Source organism: Coffea arabica, chromosome 2e (genome assembly GCF_036785885.1).
Source record: "Coffea arabica cultivar ET-39 chromosome 2e, Coffea Arabica ET-39 HiFi, whole genome shotgun sequence".
Taxonomy (NCBI): domain Eukaryota; kingdom Viridiplantae; phylum Streptophyta; class Magnoliopsida; order Gentianales; family Rubiaceae; genus Coffea; species Coffea arabica.
In genome coordinates, this window is record NC_092313.1 from 2,629,585 (window position 1) to 2,652,063 (window position 22,479).

Consider the following 22,479-nt stretch of genomic DNA (forward strand, 5'->3'; position numbering starts at 1 on the left):
TATACATCATAATATAAAAATACTATAGTAATTATTCTAAATAATAATCGGACTCTTATAGAATTAGTGGAGCAATTTCCTTGATTGCACTGGTAGCATGTTTGTTTGGATATGGTATTATTTGAAATATTATTTGGAATAATTACTGTAGCACTTTTTATGATGTGATGTATGTGAGATAAAAAGGTAGTTAAAAATATAAAAATGTGAATTGAAAAATGTGTTTATTATGCAAGAGAAATATATTTGGAATATGTGATATGTGAGATAATGTAGTCAACTTATTCCAAATATTATTTCCCTTGCATCATAAACACATTTTTCAATCCACCATTTTATATTCTCAATCATCTTTTTATCTCACATACATCACATCACAAAAAGTGCTACAGTCATTATTCTAAATAAAATTTCATGATTTTCTAGTGGAAGAAATTTCCTCCAGAAATAAAATGACTCCTGCGGACCCCTCATACAAAATGCCAAGTGCCACCAAAAATCAGACCGAAACTTCTCGAAAACGGAAAGCCGTAGAGCAGAGCTTCTCGTTCTTTCTTTTTTGCTTTCACCTTTTTTTTTTTAAATCCACTCTCCTTTTTTTTTGTTTGTATTTTCTCTTTCCCGTTTTTTCGATTCTTGAACTTTCCTTCCACTTTCTCTCTCTTATCTTCTTCTGTACTCTCTTTCTCTTTCCATTTCCATCCTCCCTGTATTTCTTCCATACGAACCTTCTAGAATTACCATTTTTCCTCAGACCTTCCCATCAGATCTGCCGCAGTTAGTTTTACTCGTATCGATATTCGTACGTTTATCCGATATTATAACTTCCGTTTCTTTTCATTATTTTTGTTGGGAGGGAGATTCTGTTAAATTTACATTTTTAACTGATTTTCCATGAATTTCTGTTAGGTTTAAGAGCGATGGCTCCACCGCCGGTGGAGCGGAACGGTGGGGAATCGACGACTACGCCTCCGCCTCCCGGAGACGCGCCAAGATCTCTTCCGACGCCTTTTTTGACCAAGACATACCAGCTGGTTGACGACCGCACCATCGACGATGTCATCTCTTGGAACGAGGACGGATCTGCCTTCATCGTCTGGAATCCAACTGAATTTGCCAGAGATTTACTCCCTAAATATTTTAAACACAATAATTTCTCTAGCTTTGTTCGCCAGCTCAATACATATGTAAGTTTCATTCGTCCTGAGGTGACCAGAATTGATTTTTTGGAAGTTTGATGTTCTAATCTGGCTTTATATCGTCGTCCTTCAGGGATTTCGGAAGGTTGTACCTGATCGATGGGAATTCTCGAACGATTGTTTTCGGAGGGGTGAGAAAGGCTTATTGTGTGATATACAGCGGCGGAAGCTAGCGGCACCTCCCGTTGCTGGGGCTATAATATCTCCGGTGGCAGTACCGACGGCTGCTGCTGCTGTTTCTGCCATTCCGCCTCCTCGAACGGTGTCCCCTACGGATTCAGGCGAAGAGCAAGTCGTCTCTTCCACGTCATCTCCTTCGGGGTTTCGTGAGACGGCAACGGCTGGCGGAAGCACAGCCGAGCTAATTGGGGAGAACGAGCGGTTGCGGAAAGAGAACATGCAGCTCAACAAAGAGTTGTCCCATATGAAAAGTATGTGTAGCAATGTTTATGTCTTGATGTCAAATTATTCCAACCATAGCAACGGAGCCACTGCCAATAGTAAGGCGGAAGGTAGCAGCAGCCAGGCGCTGAAGGCGCTGGACTTGTTGCCACCTAAGCCGATTTTCGATGAATCCGGCGCAACCACGGAATGTGGTGAGGAGGACCGGATGGCAGTGGACGAAGCTGGCGCTAGGATATTTGGGGTGTCCATTGGTGTGAAACGCGGGAGAGAAAATGGAGAAGCTGCGGCTGCTGAGCACGATAAGGAGTTGCAGCTGCAGCAACCTGGAACTGCAGACGTTAAATCAGAGCCGATAGATGATGAGAATAGTAATGGTGATGATCAGCAAACGCACTGGCTTAGACAGTGCCGCATTCAAAATCAGAGGTGTGTGATCAAGTAATTAGGAATTAGTTGGAATTATTAGCTGTCAGTAGTAGATAGGTTGAACTCGGGCGGACACCAGACTTGGTGGGAATTTGTTGGTCCCGGGTCAGGCACGTGATAAACGGATCTTGTGCGTTGATCAAGGTTGGATTATAGTTGTGGGGGACCATTCTCAGGAAGCTTCTCTTGGATTGTCATTTGCCTTCTAATACTACTTTTCTTCTTTTTAGTTTTTTGGGGTGCTTTTTTTTTTTATGAAGTTTATATTCTAGGTCAAAAAAAAAAAAACAATTTGTACTTTAGTACTATAACTTTAGGAGTACTTTTTGCCTTCCCCTTTAGGGCAACTTGAAGTTAGGATATTTATCAGTATTTCTTCAAAAAAAAAAGGGGATATTTACCATTATCAAGCAATAGTGAATGAGAAATGGACAGAAATTAAATATTTGTAGAGCGGTGAAGAATAATGTGTTTACGAAAAAAAGTAAAAGAAAATCACAATCCAAACAAGTGTTTACAAAAAAAAGTAAAAGAAAATTACAATCCAATCAAGTAGTTCCGACCATGCAAACTACGAGGCTCTGGGTGTATTTAATTTCATCAGGCTGGTAACCCTTCAGTACGCGGGGAGCAGCAGTGTTCAGATTTTATTTTCGGGATAATTTCAGAAACCTCCCCTGAGGTTTCTGACACTTTCACTGACATTCCCTGAGGTTCTCAAAATTTCACTTACCTCCCTTGATAAAAAATTGGGCCCCTTTTCTGACGTCATCAGGGCCAAAATTACAGATATATCCCAAGTAGTTGGGGTTAATTACTACCGTTTAGTTACATAATGGCATCTGATATGATTAATTAAGCTTAACAACAATAATAGAAACTTGATTCCTGATACATGAATTAATCCAGTCATTTTGGGAGTAAGGCGCCAATTGAGCTGCAATATTGGCGCCATTTTTTGTGCCTGGTGTGATTTGACAAGAGGAAATAACAAGATCACATATAAGATCACTTATATGTGGTCTTATACGACATTCTGGATATAGGAAAAGAAACAGAGGAAATAACAAGAACAAAAATGGAAAGGAAATTGTGATCAAACCAGTGGTCCTAATATGCACTGGAGTAGCGGCAACAAAGTGAAGAATTAATTGTTATTTTGAAATAGTTGCAAACACAACAGGAAAGGTACAAATTTATTTGTTCCTTTAACTTTCCTTTCCTGGTGCTGCGAAAAGCTACATGACACCTTTGCTAGTGTTGCTCAATTCCACCTCTGTCTTTTGTCTAAATGTTGATATTGAACATTCATTTTGGTTGTTAAGTGGATTTTTGAGTTAATCATTATGTCTTAACTTAACTCAATTCTCAGAATGCGAGCTCGTACTAAGCTCCACCGCCAACCCTCCATTTCGAAAAAAAAAGACAAAAGCAAAACAAAAGCAAACACACGAAGCGCAGAATAACGTTGAAACCCGCAAGCGGGATTCTGTGTTTTTTCTATTTCAAGGTTAGCTCGCATGCGGGTTAATGTTATATTTGAGCGCGAGAAGAAAAAATTGGTAATTAGGCTCTTTGGGCATTATAAGTAAATATTTAAATTAATGGCAGTTTTATTACACCAATATTATTGTATTATCATTATTATGATTATTGTATTATTTCTTATGCAAATATAACATTTAATTATCCAAGCAGTTTGATTTTATTTTTACAATTTATAAAATTTTTATCACTTATATAATATTTTTAAAACCCTAATACATCTAAATTTGATTTTATTTTTCAAATTTATAAGATTTTTATTTAAAAAAATGGGATACGGATAAGATATCCGGTTGGTTCGATTTGCATAGGTGCATATGAGAATATCCGAATACTCCTGAAACCCGCAAGCGGGATTCTGTGTTTTTTCTATTTCAAGGTTAGCTCGCATGCGGGTTAATGTTATATTTGAGCGCGAGAAGAAAAAAATTGGTAATTAGGCTCTTTGGGCATTATAAGTAAATATTTAAATTAATGGCAGTTTTATTACACCAATATTATTGTATTATCATTATTATGATTATTGTATTATTTCTTATGCAAATATAACATTTAATTATCCAAGCAGTTTGATTTTATTTTTACAATTTATAAAATTTTTATCACTTATATAATATTTTTAAAACCCTAATACATCTAAATTTGAATCTAATTTTCTACAAGTCATACTTATAAATGCGAAATCTAACAAAAAAAGTTAAATACAATTTTTGCAGGTCAAATTTAACAAATGCGAGCTATTTGCAAAATTTTAAATATTTGCAACATTTTTTAAAACAAAAATTAGAAGCTTTCTGCAAATAATTCCCTACCTCTCAAAAAATACCAAAATAAAAAAGATAAGAGCTCGCATTTGCTTCCTAGAAATAATTCCCTAGCTCTTAAAAAAGGAAAAAAAAAATTGAGAAGAGCTCGCATTCGTGGAATGCGAGCTCAATAACCAGAGCTCGCATTCCACGAATGCGAGCTCTTGTAAGCTCGCATTTGTGAAATTCACAAATGCGAAGACCCCCTTGACGGAAATTAAACCCAAAATCACCCCTTTTGTAGAATTTTTTTAAAATTCATCACAAAGTTGGAAATTTCTCAATAGAAAATACAACTTGTCTGGATTCCTTTCACTCTCTGATATCATTACGGTTGCTTTGCGATTACAGCGGCAAAACCTGTTTTTAATGGAGAAAGATGTAGGTGAATTCCATGATTCTCCCCTATGGCTTGAAGAGGCCATGGTTGCAGCTAAAACTTTTTACTCAGAGCTCTAATTGTAGCACAGCAAATGCACTTGTTATCACTCCAAATTAGTAGCAAAGAATGTTAATAGCTTGAAACCTCAGAGGTAGTTAAGTTGCTTTGCTTTATATGCTATTGCTACTGAAACAGCAAACCTTCTGGCCGTTGCAATTTGCAGCTAGCCGTTGCAAAATCTGCCAAATAACTGTTGCATGGCACATCTGGTGCATGCAATTTTTTGTATTGCACTTACCCCCCCTCAACTTTACTAATTAGTCCAAATCATTTATTCTTCTTTGAATCTTCTACTAATACAACTTCTGCAAAGGGTAGCTATGGAATAAAAATACTTTCTCACACATGAAAATAATATTTTAATCTGATTTGGACTGGATTGTTACCACAAAATCAAAAGCAAGGGAGGTAAGTGAAATTTTGAGAACCTCAGGGGATGTCAGTGAAAGTGTCAGAAACCTCAGGGGAGGTTTCTGAAATTATCCCTTTATTTTCAGAGGTACTTTTTGGACAAAATGCTACCATTTTTAAATTCAAATGTAATTTTGACTTGAAAGTGTAATTTTATGTATCACACTTTGTCAGAAATTGTTGTGGCAATAAAAATTGGGATTTGTCAGAGAGTGTAATTTTCACTTGTCAGACCTGAATCACCATTCAGTTGCAGTACCATGGAAAAGTAGTGAAGGTCCAAGCTTGCTCAACTTCTGGTCCATTTTCGTGTCGAAGCTGCCAAATGATGCGTCGGGCTTTTACAGACGACTTTTCAAACGGTGACGTTGGCAAGTACCTATTTTTGTTGGTTACGATTTGATCAACGGATGCCAACGCGAGTACTCCACCGCTGTCTGATGCCCATTTTGATCATAATGATAAAGAGCAAGAGATTTTATCTTTTAATTTTGTAAATATCCAAAAGTTCGAAAAAGTGTCAATAAACGACGGAGTGGAAGTAGAGATTTGTTATTATTATTCTGATGCTTGTTCTACTGTATTTAATCACCAAGGGATGTTATCATTGGTTAGTGTTGTTTCATTGTCAACAATTTAACTGTGTCAACTTCAAGAATAAATGAAACGCACTTCAAACTACAGATCCAAACGGTTTTCTCGAAATTCTTTGTCGAGTGAGAATTATCTTTGATTGGACCTGTAGTATTTGGTTATGGAAGAAGGAAACTCTGCTCCGTGATTAAGAGTTTGGACATTCTTACTGTTTATTACCATATAGATTTGTCAACTTCCTTCTACAAAACAGTCGCTTGGGATTCCAGTTACAATATGTTTAAAAAATGTCAAGTCGGGGTGTGTTGAAATCTGAAGCAAACCGCTCTGTTTGTTACTGGTGTACATAAAATTAATTGTGAAATTTGAGTGATTTTGGACTTTTTTTTTTTTTTTTTTTTTTACAGTTATTGAAGTTTTAAGTTTTAGACCTGTTTGATAATACAATTCAACACTTAAACTTAATGGATTCAAATCTTAACATGTTCAAACGCATTTGATAATAAAAAATTAAACATTTGAATTAAGTAAGTGATACTGAATTTTCTAGACAAATTTACTCCTAAAATTAAATGATAAGTTATTCACTTATCACTGAATGTGATATAAATTCAAATCTATTAGATTTAAAAATTAACAATTCAATATTTTAATGGATTCATACTTCAGATTTCAGTTTTCAGATTTCAATTTTATCAAACACACCACCCTTAGCGTAAAAAGAAATATAATCCGCGGACATTTTGGGCAAAGCAACGGAAATGGAAGGAGATCGTTTCTTTCCTGTTGGATTAACATGCCAATGTCTAGTACAAGAGAAATTCCTTTTCCCCAGAGAAATCATACAAATAATCTCTCACATATTGGCTATGTACGTATTATGTCCATCATTGTATTAAATGATAATTTTTTGATACTAACATATTGACTTTGTACCTTTTACATCCTTTACATATAATGAAGGATTAATCTTTTCTATATTGACCGAGTATATACTATCACCGTTGGATGAATGACAACTATGCAAAATTTGAATTTGAAATGATGATTTTGTGTCCCTCATAAATGAAAAATGCCCATTTTTAGTCTTTTGACTCGTTTATACTTATATTCTTGCCAAAAAAAAAATCACGTGCATCTCATGCCTCATAAACTTCAGGGGCCAAATTGAAATATTGTAAAGAAAAAAAAGGGAGAAACATTCATCATATTTGTTTCTTTTTCGTCCTATATTCTTAATCAAGAATGTGGCAGTAGCCATGGCTGCCTCCGATAGCTGTTCTGGTGGTCGGTCTCCTGTCAATCGCTACCATTTTCAATAACAAAATATCACAAAAATTCAACTCTTCATTTATTTATTTTTTGCATAGAATCTGATTTTGATATTAGCTTTTCTAAAACAATAAAGTTGATAGAAAACATATTGTTGCAATCGTACCTACCACTATTTATTCTTTTAGTTTTACCCACATATGTTTGCAAAAACTAATATTGAAATCATATTCTACGGAAAAAAAAAAAAAGAAGAAGAAGTGAGGATTTGAATTTCGGTAAAAATTTTTAACGAAAAATGACGGCGGCCAACCGCAGCATCGCTTGCACAGTGGGCAAAGGTAGCCATGGTTGGTGTCACATTCTTGATTAGGAAAATAAGGCACAGAAGAAAGAAGCGTGTGGTACTACTCTTTTCATTTTTCCATGCAATTTTTGAATATTTTGTCCTTAAAATTTATGAGGCATAAATTACACATGTTTTTTTTTTTTATCAAGAATATAAGTCCAATTGAGACGAGAAACTAAAAATGTGCGCTTTGAATTTGTAAAAGATGAAAAATCATTATCTCATATGTGAGAAATATAAAAAGTACAAAACCAATATGTGAGGGATTATGGACTAAAAATCATCATTTTAGTATGTGAAAGATATAAAAGTTAGAAGGCCAATATGTGAAGTGCTATTTATATGATTTTTTCTCTCTTCCTTTTGGTTACAAGAAATGTTTTTTCTTACCTTTTAAAAAAAAAAAAAATTTTAACAAAGGAGCCGCGAGATTTGAAAAACAAATAAAAGATGAGAGGATTTAAACTCAAAACCTAGAGTTCCAACCTTAATTACCTGTTATTAGATTGAGAGTAGAGGTGGCAATTTGTCCCAAGTCTCAATGGGTTACCCATGCCCATAGGAACTTTGGGCGGGATGGGTACTGGAATTTGATATTGGGTTTAAAATGGGACAAATCCCAATTGTACCCATTAATTGATGGGAAATTTTGGAAAATACTTGGGTACCCATTGGGTTCAAATAGCAAGGGCTCTGTTTGGATTAGCTATTTTTTGGGGTGTTTTTGAAATATTTTATTGTCGCAGTATATATGAAAAATTTTTACTATAATTTTTTTTGAAATATTTGATATACTAATATGGATGAGATATTTTTTGAGTTATTGTATATTACTGTAACATTGTATTTAAAAAATTTGTTTTCTGAAAATATAGCCAATCCAAACGAAGTCTTAGATTCAAAAATTATCTTTAACAATTTTTATAGTCATACCAGCGAATATAATCTAGTAGTCTTCCTAGTCATTATCCACAAGAATTTCCAGTATTTCAGTCAGTTTAGACATGTAATCCTTGGACAATGATGAGGATGAATATTCAACACTTTAAGTGCCTTGGCCATCTTGATATATGTTGGAATATGGCTGTATTATATCTATCTTTTTCTTTATTTGTTAATCCAATTTTTGGTGGGAATCCTGAGTATAAAGCACTTGCATGTTTATTTAATAAAACTAAAAGAAATTTAATAAATCAAAAATATTAAAGTTATATAAAAATTCAAAATGAATTAAAGGAAAAAATATATATAGAAAATAGATTTGGGTATTGGGCGGGATCAATCTAAACCCATCCCAAAGTGATCCCGCCCAAATTAGTCCCAAAACACATATGGGTAAGGTTGGGCCCAAACCCATATGACTCGATTCCATATTAAACCCAAGCAAATTCCGCCCATTCCGCCCATTTTGACACCTCTAATTGAGAGCTCCTCGCGGTTACAAGAAATGCTAAATTGAGGTCAAGCGGGAAAATATAACGGAGCATCATCTCGGAGTTTCCTAAAAAATTTTCGCCGCTACGGTATCATTATTTTCTTTCAAAACAGGGTTTTTGTTGGTTCCGGTTTATTGTTTTGCTTGTGAGCAATCTAGAGGAAAGCCAAAAAAAAAAAATTTTGTTTTCAAGAAAAAAAAAGCTTATTGCAACTTTGCACGGCCTTCGAACTAACCAGTTCACAGGCCATGAGCTCAAAGCAATACGTGTAACTTCTAAACTTCATACTCGCTGGACGCTGCACAATTAGCATATCTCATAAAATCTAAATGAATGTATACTTTAGATACGAAAGCCATGAATGAATAAAATGATGGAAGCACTTGAAGGGTTATTATACCATAATGCTACAGCATATCCTGTATCCTAGATTTAAAATCAACGATGGATATGGGTACTAAACATGCAGCTCTTGAAACCACCAAAAAAAAAAAAGAAGACAACAGTGGAACATATGGGAATTTACGCTTTAAAAAACCTGAGATTGCCCATTATTGAAAAAGTTGGATCATAGAATCTGAAAATGAAGCTTTGCAGCAGCTCAGAGTCCTTTTGGTTTCCTTTTAGTGATGCACGCTATAGACGGAGCAGCATTTTCTACTTTCTTGCAAACAGACAGGCATATTAAACGATCGACTTTTGGATTTAGGAGATGCGTACACATATATATATATACTCGCACATGGTATTGGAGACTAGATTTCCTCTAAATCATATTATTGTTCACAAATTAACATTGGACAACATTCTATGGAAGCCAAAGTTCAGGAAATTAACAAGTTTTGTGGACCATGGACGCTGGCCGGATCGCTGTTCAAATATTTATACAAGTAGAAGAACTGCAGATTGCAGAAAACCGGTTGGATGGATTCTTTACGTTTGCCATGTAAATACCCGCAACAAAGAATTGTAGATTAAGAATGAGGGACTTTTCTAGTGGAGTGGTCCCAAATGGTAGCGACAGGAAAGCGCCCAATTGTAACGAGCAGCAACCATTGTCATCAGATTAGACAGGAAATCAGAAGTTCAGAATTCGGCGTGCTTCTTGCAGTAGCATGAGATAATCAAGTTGATAACTAAGGCCTTCAGGGCTACAAATTTATTGGGATTTTCTGAGCACATTGGAAAGATCACTACCCGAGCTTCATTAAGATCAGTAACTGTACTACAGTACGAAGTATGTTATGATAACAAGTAATCCCAACACATGAAGAACAACTAAACACATATCTACTCTTCTTTAATACCTTTCAAGAATTTCACCACATGAAGCATTGTAGGACGTTTTGTAGGATTATCAGACAGGCATGATGCAGCAATCTGCAAAGTCTGAAGCATCATTTGCTTTGAATCTGCGTCAAGCGCCACCGGGTCAAGGACTTCTGCAGCCTGACCACTTCTGATTTTCATGAAAACCCAACCGACCAAATTCCCGCCTTCAATGTCCTTGAAATCAGGCCCTGTTGGCTCCTTCCCCGTAACCAATTCAAGCAAAATCACACCGAAGCTATAAACGTCCCCCCTTGTTGTTGACTTCCAGCTCTGGCCGTACTCTGGAGGAATATACCCAAATGTACCAGCAACATCGGTACTTACATGAGTCTCATACGCGCTGATCAATCTTGCTAAACCAAAATCTGCAACTTTCGGCTCAAAATCTTCATTGAGTAGGATATTACTGGCTTTAATATCCCTGTGAATTATGTGAGGAGTAAAACCATGATGAAGAAATGCTATCCCCCGTGCAGCACCTACAGCAATTTTGTAGCGTTTCTTCCAATCTAGCAACTCAAGAGTCCCACTTCGATTTCTCAGCCAAAGGTCTAAGCTGCCATTGCTCATATACTCATAGACAAGCACCTTTTCCTCGCCATAAGAGCAGTACCCAAGTAATGGCACCAGATTTCGATGCTTTACCTTTCCTAAAGTCTCCATTTCTGCCAAAAATTCCCGTTGACCCTGTGTTTTATTTTCGTTGAGCTTCTTAACTGCCACTATCTTTCCACAAGGCAATGTTGCTTTGTAAACGGTTCCAAACCCACCATCACCAATTATATTAGTCTTGCAAAAGTTGTTGGTGGCTTCAAGAATATCAACTATTGTCAGTTTGAGGAGCGGCTGCTCAAACATAGCAATGTTAATGCTTAGAGGCTCTTTTGATCGGCTGCTACTCAAGAAACATAGATGCTGATCTGTAGAACTATTCAATTTGCTATCCTCAGCATACTCTGGATCATTTTTCCTGGTACTCCTATTAATCCATGCCTGTCGCACAACAGCCACAGAAAGAGCAATTAACATAGCTATGACAATAACTGTTACCAGCCCCCAAATATTTAGCAGTGGCCATCTCCTCCCAAACCTTTTGATATGGCATTCGAGGCTCGCAGTTCCTCCACACAGATCCTTGTTCCCATCAAGCAAAAGTTTTGATCGATTTTGGCAAATTCCATTTTCAGGGACAGGGCCCACCAATCTATTGTCTGTGAAATTCGCAGAAATCAAATTGCCTAACCCACATATTCTTTCAGGAATTTGCCCAGAAAGTTGGTTGCTTGAGAGATCCAAATCCTCAAGTTGCAGGAGATTGCCAAGCTCGGAGGGTATTTCTCCAGTAAAATCATTGCTGTGAAGATCTAATGATGTCAGATACGACATACTCCCAATTGATCTTGGGAGCAGACCATCAAGGTGATTATCACTTAAATTCAGGATTTCTATTCTCCACTGCATGGAGTTAGATAAAAGACTGTCCAAATGACCTGTAAGACTATTTTTCTGAGCATACAGGCCCACAAGGTCTACCATTTCCGAAATGGATGAAGGAAGCTCACCATTGAGCTCATTTGAGCTCAAGTCCAAGTGAGTAAGCCCATTCAAATCCCCAAAACTGGAAGGCACTGAACCGGATAGCTTATTACCAGTCAAATTTAGCTTGACCAGGCCACTCAATTGACCAAGGCTTTCAGGAATTTCTCCTGTGAGCTGATTATTCCCGAGATAGAAGCCCTGTAACTTCAGCGACTCACCAAATTCCTCAGGAATACTACCTGTAAGTAAATTCCCAGATAAATCTAAAGTTGTGAGATTCGTTAAACCAGCAAGCGATCTGGGAATCTCGCCAGAGAGGATGTTGTTGCTGAGCAAAAGGTCCACCAAAACCACACAGTTTCCAAGTTCTGCAGGTATAGAACCAGACAACATATTGTTTGACAGATCATAAACTCCATGGTGCTGAACAAAGCTCGAATCTGGAATACTAACATGATGGAAATACTTGGACTTTTTCATAGGAATAATCCCAGAAAGATCATTGTAAGAAAGAACCAAGCATTGAAGTTGAGGCAAATCAGCTAAATCCTCCGGAATTGAACCATTAATCCTGTTTCTACCTAAGTCCAATGTCGTAAGAGCAGTGCAATTCCCAATCTCACTGGGAATCCTCCCATCAAGCAAATTGGAATTGAAATTCAAGACAGAGAGAGCAGTTAAGTTTCCAATCTCCCTTGGAATGAATCCTTTTAACTGATTGTTAGCTAGAACAAGCCTCTGAAGTGAAATTGCATTACCAATTTCCCCTGGAAGAGTGCCCTCTAAGAAATTGTTTGCTGCAGAGAATTCCATCAGATTCATAGAATTCCACAAACTCACCGGAATAGGACCCGTAAGGTTATTGGAATCCAATTCAAGAACCATTAGAGGAAGCCGTGAAAGATAGTCTGGTATTGAGCCCACAATTTGATTATCCACCAAAATCAGCTGAGTTAGATTAGTACACTCGACAAAAGCATCTTCAATGGTCCCAGTAAGAAAATTGCTATCAAGATCAATCTCCAAAAGCGCAACAGCATTGCAAAGTTCACCTGGAATTCGGCCTGTCAACAAATTATTACTAAGACTAATGTGAGTAAGCATTGTACAATTCCCAATCTCAGCCGGAATTTTCCCCGAAAAATGATTATTCGAGAGTAAGAGAGCATCAATCTGAGTCCATCTGCCAAGCCAAGAAGGTAAAGGACCAGAAAGCTGATTCTTTTCCGCCGCAAATGAGACCATGCTCAATTCTGCAAGCTCTTCTGGCAAAGGCCCGGAGAGTGAGTTGAAAGAAAGCATTAAAGTTTTCAAATTTCTGCAGTTTCCAAGTTCAGGGGGTATTGAACCATTCAGCTCGGTGTAGACTAAGTTTATTATAGACAAATTTAGAAGCTTCCCTATCGATTTTGGGATTGAAGACTTTAAAGGGTTGTAGGAAAGATCAAGCTTACTCAAGGACCTAAGCTTGGAGAACGTTTCGGGCAATGGCCCGCTGAAAGAACAAGAGGGTGAAAAGAAAATTTGAAGGTTGGAAAGTTCACCGATTTCTGGCGGTAACTCACCGGAAAAATGGTTGATGCCGAGGTAAAGGTCCGTGAGGTTTGTTAGCCTGCCAATTTCCGGGGGAATGTGGCCGGAGAGAGAGTTGTTTGAAACGTCTAAAGAGGTTAAAGACTGAAGATTTGAGAAGAGAGTTGGTGAAAGAGAACCTGAGAGAAGGTTATTGCCAATGGCTAATACTTGCAGGCGGGATAGATTGGCAATCTGGGTTGGGATATTCCCTGTGAGTGCATTGCCGGAGAGGTCCAGAGAACGGAGCTTGGCCAAGTTTCCGAGCTCCGGCGGAATGACACCAGTGAAGAGGTTGGGACCGAGGGTGAGGACTTCAAGACGAGTCAACTCACCCAGTTGGCTTGGTAACTCGCCGAACAACAGATTACCGCCAAAGTCTAAGACTTTGAGCCTCTGAAGCGAAGCAATTTGGGGTGAGATTTCTCCGTAGAACAAGTTGGACGAGAAGTCAAGTACAATGAGGCTGGTGAGGTTGAAAATAGAGAGAGATAGTGGTCCTCTGAGCGAGCAACCCGGAAGAACGAGAGAGATAACTCGGCCGTTTTGGCAATACACACCCTGCCAACGACAATGTGAAGTGGCAAGTGTCCATGAAGTCAAAAGCTGCGGATTTTCAAGAGAATCCTTGAAAGAAATTAAGCTTAATGTGTCAGGGTCAAGCTCTGTGTGCTGTACAATGGCTCTGGAGCCCAAGAAACTGAGGTGCAAGAGGAGGGAAACAGAGCCCAGAAGCCTGAAGGCGAAGGTCATTGCTGTTGTTGGTGGCATGTAGAGAGAAGAATAATAATGAAAAAGTGGTAGGCGCAGGGCAGGGGGGTCACAATCTTAACATGAGGCTGGCTGATGCTGCTGTAAATGAACTCCCAGACGAGATGACTGTCCGCTTCACTACTTATTTTTTGCAGTCTTTCCTTTAACACATAGATGGCAAGAGAGAGAGAGGGAGAGAGAGAGATGAAGAAATGCAAATTTGTTATTGGGAAGAGGAAGAGAGTCGGGGTGACGAGGAATTTCAAATGGCTTTTCGATTACCAACATTTCGGGTGCAATGTGGGGGGCTAGGAGATTTTTGGGGCCCACCACGCATACATCTGAACTCTGAAGAAGAAAGGAGAGGATTCGATTTTCTCGGACAATACCAGCTCCAAGTCCCCAAGCCCATGCTTCATACCCGCGGCGCAGGGTGCAAATTAATCAAATTACTCGAGACCGCTTCGTAGTTTGATCAAATTTTCGAGTTCAAGTTGGAGCCATTTTATAAAATAATTCAGAGTTTGAATAGAAAAAAATTAAAACTCAAGGACTCGTTAAGTCTCATCAAGTAGCATATTTATAACATAAATTTTAATTATTTATTATGAAATTATGAAATTTACTAAAAAACTAATTTGAAAGCTTGATTAGAATCGATTGAATTTGAGCTCGAATTCAAACTCGACGAGTTCGAACTCAAATGTTTGAGCTCGAAATGCACTATTCAAATTCAATTCGACTCAATAACAGCTTTATAGAGGTGTACACCATGCATTAAGTACTAAATACTAATACTACATACGAATTTCAGTCTAGGAACAGCATCTGGTTTGACGAAAAGGCCCTGAGAACTGGATGCAAATAGATTATGAAGAAAATGAGAAGCGATGGTTAACAGGCTACTCCTGAAAGGGTACAATTGAGTCAAGTTGAGTTAAAAAGTTTGGATTTGAACTCGAACTCAGTTTGAGCTCAAATTTGAGCACAATTTTGTTTTCCCTTACACGAATTCATGCAAATCGTGTCTAACTGAATTTAGGAAATATAATTTATATTTTTTTTATAATTTTAAACAATAGACAAATTTGACATTTCATACTAACAAATAATATATGCGCGTGTGTGTGAAACTCAATTGAGATCGATTAAACTCGACAAACTTTCGAACTTTACATATTAGACTCAAATTCGACTCATCAAGCAGCTCAAGCTACTCCAACTTGAGTTCTAATTCGATTAACGCGAGTTCAACCTTTAGTTTAACTGATCAAATTTGTGATTATTTGATTAAATTAGATTCATTTGCACCTAGATACTCGGACTTGTACGTAGTGGTATTTCTGTCCTTCGATTGAAATACTTCACTAGGGTCTGGGGGTAGAGATTTTTGACGGGACGACGAGAGAGTAACATTAGAAAGGGCCTGGCGGGCCTGATAGCACCCGCTGTCTCTCCATAGGAAACAAACAAAAAGATTCGGAATTCTTTTCCACCGGGGCATCCATGGCCTCACTCACAAAATTACAAAGTTGTAAACTGCTTCCCCATGTCACTTTTCTTATCCTCTTGGACGTTTTTTCTTGTCATATAGGAGTTTAGGACCTTGCTTGATAATCCCAATATGAATGCTCAACCGTTGCTTACGTAAGGGAATGGGGGAAGGCCCTTAGTTTTCCCTTCTCTTCCCCCTCTTTTGGAAGCAATACTTCATTGTTCATAAGGAAATCAGTTGAACAATGGCTATGGCATAATTGTTTCACCCTGTGTGAGTTCTCTTTTGTTTTTTATTTGATTCTTATTCAGGCAATTCGACACTTCAGGGGACTAAAATTCTACTAACGGTAGCAAATTCTCATCTCATCTCTTTCCCAGGGAGAGCATAGTACTAGGGCATTCATTAAAGGAGAAAGAAATTGAACGAATTCTGTATGTTCAGAGGGCTAATAGTATTGTATCCAAGCAATGCATTAGTATCCAAGTCAACAATCCTCCTGTAATACTCGCCATTTGTTGTAATTAGCAGCCCACATCACAATCAGAAATACAGTACTCCATCAATTTTAGTGTATCAATGTCTCAGTAAAACTTCGCTTGTCAATTAAGTGGCAGTGTAACAGCTGTGGAGAGACGATAGCTGTTTGTCCATGATGTCCCCTATTGTATCTTGCCCTGTAATAATTAAATGAAATGGGGTTTGGAGTGATTACCACACTTGGGTTTTTTTTGGTACTTAATTTGGTCCGTCAGTGAGCTGATTCCAGCCTTGGACGAAACAGTGCTAGAATGTGGCAAATTTTACAGAAACAGCATGGTGTTTAATTTCTTGGAGAAATTTACTTCAATACATTTTACTGAAAACAGAAAATGTACGTAGAAGGATTGTGAGTTGTGAATATGACTCTGCATAACCAAGGGAAGCAATTGCTACTTTTAACCCTATTGAGTTGTTAGCAGTGCCCGCACTTACTACACTACACAGAACCCACCCCACCACCGCGCTGGTTTCTTGTTTCTCATGAGCTGATGCTTTGCTTTCGTTATGTCATCTTAATACCGTTCCTGTTTAGGAATGAAGGCAAAGTGGCAATAATGATGACTAATTGGTGGTGATCGATGAGAGGAGTGCTCCCATCCCAGCAGAGACCCAAGCTTGCCTTTACTACTACACCTACTTTTCTTGATCCTATATATGCATATAATTTCTTAACATAAACCTCTTAGAAGGATGCATATGATCAAATTGGGATTTGAAATCTAACTTTGAAATTTGAATTCATTTAAGTTATTGAATTGTTGATACATTTGAGTATATATCACATTAAGTGATAAATAACTATTAAATGATACATTAAATATATATCATTTAATTAATTCAGATGTTCAATTTAAATATACATTAAATATATATTGAATTTATTTAAGTTATTGAATTATTAATATATTTGAGTATATATCACATTAAATAATAAGTGAATAATTTAGAACTTCTTTTTTAGAGCAAATTTTGTCTAGAAAATTCAGTACCATTTAATTAATTCAAATACACAATTTTTTTTTATCAAACGCATTTAAACCTGTTAAAATTTGAATTCATTAAATTTAAATATTGAATTAAATTATCAAACAGGACCTTAGATACGTGTATATGATATTAGAAGCACAATTTCCCACAACGAGCGCCTCCTCGTCTTGAGCTAAATCTTTGGGCGGCAACTGGATTGTTACTTGTGCCCGATTGTGGAGGATGGACTATTTCCAGCTGTATGGTCTAACAGGAACCATAAATAAAAAAATAAAAAAAAAAACTTTATCTGTTTGAGGGCCTTAGCATTTAAGGCCCACAGAGAGGGTCCAGCCACTGAAACACTTTTGTTCCAATTCGAGTGAGGCCCAGTCCAGAAAACATAGCAACTCACATCCCTCGACGGACTAAGTCCAGTACATTCTTGTTCATAGTGCATCCAGTGCCCAATGACCCAAGACTTACCATTTGGGCAGTGGAGACGGTGATGTCATCGGCCCAAGGCACATTATCACCCACTCCTTGATGTCGGAAATTGTATAGCTGCAAATGAACAATTGTAGCCAAAAAAAGAAAAAAAGGTCGAAATTTATACAAAAACGATAAGAATGAAAAGAACAGAGCATCCTTGTAATAATGAAAAACTTGAAGAGGGGTAATTTGAAACATGAATTCAGTAGACAGCTCTTTAATCTATTTAGGGGGGGGGGGGGGGGGGGGAATTTGGAGAGAAAATAAAATGGATCATGAAAGCAAGTTGGATCCTTCCTTTTTGTTTGGGACACAAAGCAAGAAAGAAAAAGGAGGAATAGAAGGGGTTTAAGGTCTGTCCGAAGCTTGAAACTTTTCTTCCCAAGAGCGAGAAGAAAGCGAAGGAAGGAAAACGGTTTGATCGGACTTTTTCAAAATAGTAGTAGTATCAACTTTGCTCTTGAAAGGGTGAGATGGATCCCAAACAAAAATGGCTCTTACGTGAGATAACCTGTTACAGAATCTTTTCTTTCCATATGTGGCTCGATTTCAAGCAATGAATAACTACTCCTATTTTTTTTTTGGTCATCACATAAAGTATTTTTTTGAACTAATTTTTCTGTGCCTGTGCACCCGTCTCCAAAATACGCAAGACGGTAGAAAGGATCGAAACGCGATCACACAATGCCAGGACCTAATGAATCAACCCCAGCACCAGCCAAGTCGACCCCGGCAAACTACTATTTTTTTTTTTTTTTTTTTACAAGCCCAAAGGACTTTTGATATTTGGGCAAACTACTATTTCATTCCACTAAAAATTTCACTCAATTCCTTTTTCTCTCTCCTGAGCTGACAAACTAGACCTTTACGTGTCATCACTCACCAGCAAATGAATTGAACTCATGTCCGCCCTTTTTTACTGACAGTTGTACGGGAGAATAATATAAGTACAAGCATTGCGAGATACAAGTAAAGGTTGCAAATAGTAACTACCTTCGACCGAGGAAGAGAATTTCGGAGATGCATTTTGAAAATCACACTTCTGTACAGCTATTTGGTGCTCGATGCATAGTTGCTGGCTGTCGAACGTCTAGGAAGAGGACACATGATCCATTTGACTCAACAGTAAAACGAGTTGAGTGGTGAAACGTGTCAATGCCCAACGCGAGTCAACACACGTGATTAGGACTGACTGCTTAGTGCTTGACAAAGAATTTGGAGACAGCTTTGCACGCGATTCCAATCTCCAACTTAAACGACGTGCAAATTGGAAACAAAAGAAAAGAAAAAAAGAGAAGTTTGTGCTATTCATGTTTCTGTGCTTAAATACGGCACATTTTGAAGACAAAAAAATGTTCTATTAAATTAATTGAACGTTCTTGTTATCTTTTTCTTTCTAGAACACTGAAAAGAATTGGATAACAGGGAACCTGAGACGCAGGTTGGTTGAATCAGACACCGTCGCATATGGACCATGGAGATGGGGCGGGGACCCATCGGCCACTTCTGCTGTAGACTACTGTACTTACAGCTAAATGCAATTGGCGAAGAACGGATTCGTTTGTAGGTATCGTCCGACAGCACCTATATATAGTAGGGGATAATTTCAAAAACCTCCCTGAGATTTCTAACAATGTCACTCACCTCCTTTTAGGTTTGAATAATTACATTAACCTCCCTTCATGTAGTAAACTAACTATAATATCCTTCATTTAAAAATAATTGCTACGAAAAAAAACCTACAACTATAATTAGTTTTTCATTCTAAAACAACAGCTACCACATAAAATAAACTCTTATTCTTTCATTTCGACTACCTCTCCTACCATTTTCTTCCTACATCTCATAATCCATTATTTTTTTACAATTGCCATCTACATAATTATTTAATATATCTCGAATCCTCATTATTATGGAAATAGATCCTCTCTCCTTTTTTCTGTTTTCCTTTTTTTGTAAGTATTATTGAATTGAAATTGCCAAATGACAAGTTGCCGAATTATATTTGTTGTCATACTAAATGAAGATGAAAAAGATGGCGGTAATACATAGTACATATGAGAAAACAAAAGTGATAGCTAAAAAGGGAACATAAATTGAGAAAGGTTACGTTATTATACCAGTTGGATAAAAAAGAATTTTGGAATATAAAAATTGCAATTAGATTTGCCTAGAGACATGAGAAGTGGTTTCTAGTGTTGTTTTTGGTTGCTTCACGTTGGTATTCTTAGTGGGTGAGATTATTTTAGCATCAACAATATTGCGGCCATTTAGATTGAATTTGAAAAGCGACATTGGTCAATTCAAACACTGAATTTAAGTAGAAAAAATGGGATAAAGGTTAGGTTGAATGCAAACTTTAATTGTCATAGTTGATTTGCATAGGGAACTCTGGGGCGACAGCAGTAAACTGTCAAATTTGTGAGAATATAGATATTAAGTTAAATTGATTTATTGAGTTCGTTAGAATGATGGTTATGTTGTTTACAATAGTTACAACGTAGAAGAAGTTTATTAGTGAGTTTTTCACCTTTTTAAGTAATGAAGAGGTATTTTAGAATTTTTGAAGACAAATTTAACATATTAGATCTATATTGTTACTGAAATGCTAATTATAGGAGAGGCAAGTATAATTTTTTAAACTAGAGAGGAGCTTCCTGAAATAATCAGAAACTTTAGGGGAAGTTTCTTAAATTATCCAATATAGTAGATGTAGGAAGTCTTCTGACATAAGAAGTCGACACGTAAGGTAAATTGTTAATGCAATTGAGTTTGTGGGCCAAAAATGCACAAAGCATGATAGAAAGACCCATTAATGTGTGTGTTTTTCTTCCCACTGTTTGAAAAAAAAAAATGATAGAAAGACCCATTAATTGGACACCAAGCATGTGATTTTCTTAAGTGGTTGGATCCCATTTTTAAGAACATTCTTCTGAATCCCACAAAAAAAAAAAAAAAAGGATCTTCTTTTTGAGTGTTGTTTCTATTGATTGTTATTTTGAGGTCATTAATGTCTTTTTTGATAAATTGTCCGTGTAGGCCATTAGTCAAAAAGGGAAAGTGCAACAAAAAATAAATGTTAGGAGAGAAAGTATTTTTAACACAAAGTTAAACTATTGAAAATAGGAAAGGGTTGCAGTGAATCAGCTCAATTTAAGGGCTGATTTTAGCAAAGCGTAAAATATGATCAAATAATGCCATAAAATTTCATTTGAAATTTAACATATTACAACTCATCAATTCACAATTGTCTACAATAATTGAGATATCTCTGCGTATGAAATAGTATCTAGCATGTGTAACATAGAAAATAGTTAATTTTTTGTTTAATTGTTTGTAGTACCTAATTTAATTGTAATTGATTTGAACTTTCCTTTATACGTATAATTTAATCTACAATGGTTAATTTACTCGTATAATCTTTTTAATTTTATAGGAACGAATGAATTGTAAATAAGCATCGTAGTAACACTAGTGAGGATGTGCGGGCTGTGATTAACACTAGAGACGAAGAGCTTCTATTCTAATCGGGCGCCCCACTTCAAAGTCAGGCGCGTTGGAAGTGCTTCTACACGACTAAAGTCGTAGCCAGATTTGACAGCAGTTTACGTGTCTATTCATTGTTTCGACACGCAGGCAGTCTCCGGGATTGCTTGCATCTTATTTACACACATTAATTAATGATTTACTTGTATCATTAATATATTTTTCAATCATTTTTTTATTTCATATATATCAATATTTTTAAAAAAAAATTATTTCAAATAATCTCCGATCCAAACATGTCCACCAAGCCGGTGAAGAAGAAGAACAACATAACAGCTTCTTGCTCAGCCTCGTTGGCCGCCAGCGATTCGCATAAAACCTCCGCAATTTGGATTCCTTTCTAGTGCGCAACGACACATGGCAATCGCTAATGCTGCATATGCGACTCATTGTATAATGGGCACCGGGTGCTTTCTCTGTCGTGAAAATTCCCAGGAAAACGATTTGCAAGCTTTGTCGTGGTTGTTGATTGAATATACGATGTGATTTGTAGACAACACATATACCCATGGAATTTACACTTGGACCCTGATTTCTCAACTAGTATTATGTAAAGTAGTAAACGCGTAAAAAACTAAAAATGGCCCTGCATCGATCTTGAACAAAGGTAGAATTCAGGCACTCGCAAATGACAAGTAATGTTCGTTCAATGTTACATAAAGAACGGTCGGGTGCCGGGCGGTGGTAGGAAGCTACAACCGCGCCTCCGCTCTCGAGGAAAGGAACAAAAATTTGTTAATCTGAATCTGCATATATAGGGGCGCTCGTAGAGTTTGACTCTTATTCGGAGTTGAAGGCTTGCTCAAAACTTTTCAAGGCGTTACATGAACAAGTCTAATTTGTGATCTTTTATTAATATTAGCAATACGCTAACCACCTGTTTCAAGTACGATTTATTTTCACTACAATATTCTTTCCACCAAAATACAAAGAAAGAGTCGCACATAAATTACAAAATACGTTACTACTACTATAAAATTATACATTTACACCTGAAACTAGTGTGATGGTTGAAGATATAAGCATTAAACAAAATTTTTCTGGTCATCACCAAATAGTTACGAGTGAATTTAAAGCATGCAAGTGCGCAGAAATATATATCCTTGGGGTTCTGAGAGCTAGTTTAAATAGTTATCCAAATTTGACTTACAAAACAACAATTCCAAGCAAACAAGTACTCCTACTATACAATGACGGAAGATTCTTGATGATCTTTAAAACCATCTGCGATGTGTACGTGAATACATATTGTCTGAAAGAGGAATGGCTTCCCTCAAAGCGATGCACTCGAGTTGTGGAGCATAGATTTTTTATTGTACGGTGGCACGCGATTTCCTTGGTTTGACTTGGCAACAA

General features: G+C 37.1%; 2 protein-coding genes across 2 annotated transcripts; one reads left to right on the forward strand and one right to left on the reverse strand.

The window, feature by feature from the left end:
* The first annotated feature begins 664 nt into the window (after positions 1-664).
* Positions 665-2,259, forward strand: LOC113730091 (heat stress transcription factor B-2b-like). The gene is made up of 3 exons (XM_027254550.2): positions 665-802; positions 910-1,187; positions 1,273-2,259. Exons 2-3 carry the CDS (start codon positions 921-923, stop codon positions 2,044-2,046), a joined length of 1,041 nt encoding a protein of 346 aa, XP_027110351.1. The 5' UTR covers positions 665-802; positions 910-920; the 3' UTR covers positions 2,047-2,259.
* A 7,662-nt stretch (positions 2,260-9,921) lies between these two features.
* On the reverse strand, positions 9,922-14,348 carry LOC113730092 (uncharacterized). The gene has a single exon (XM_027254551.2). It carries the CDS (start codon positions 14,097-14,099, stop codon positions 10,176-10,178), a length of 3,924 nt encoding a protein of 1,307 aa, XP_027110352.1. The 5' UTR covers positions 14,100-14,348; the 3' UTR covers positions 9,922-10,175.
* Between the last annotated feature and the right edge of the window lie 8,131 nt (positions 14,349-22,479).

What these genes read in the sequence shown, in the direction of transcription:
- LOC113730091 (XM_027254550.2), top strand. Translation starts at nt 921, where the DNA reads ATGGCTCCACCGCCGGTGGAGCGGAACGGTGGGGAATCGACGACTACG. An exon ending in TTCGCCAGCTCAATACATAT is followed by an intron (nt 1,188 to 1,272) that starts GTAAGTTTCATT and finishes GTCGTCCTTCAG; the next exon opens with GGATTTCGGAAGGTTGTACC.
- LOC113730092 (XM_027254551.2), bottom strand. Translation starts at nt 14,099, where the DNA reads ATGCCACCAACAACAGCAATGACCTTCGCCTTCAGGCTTCTGGGCTCT.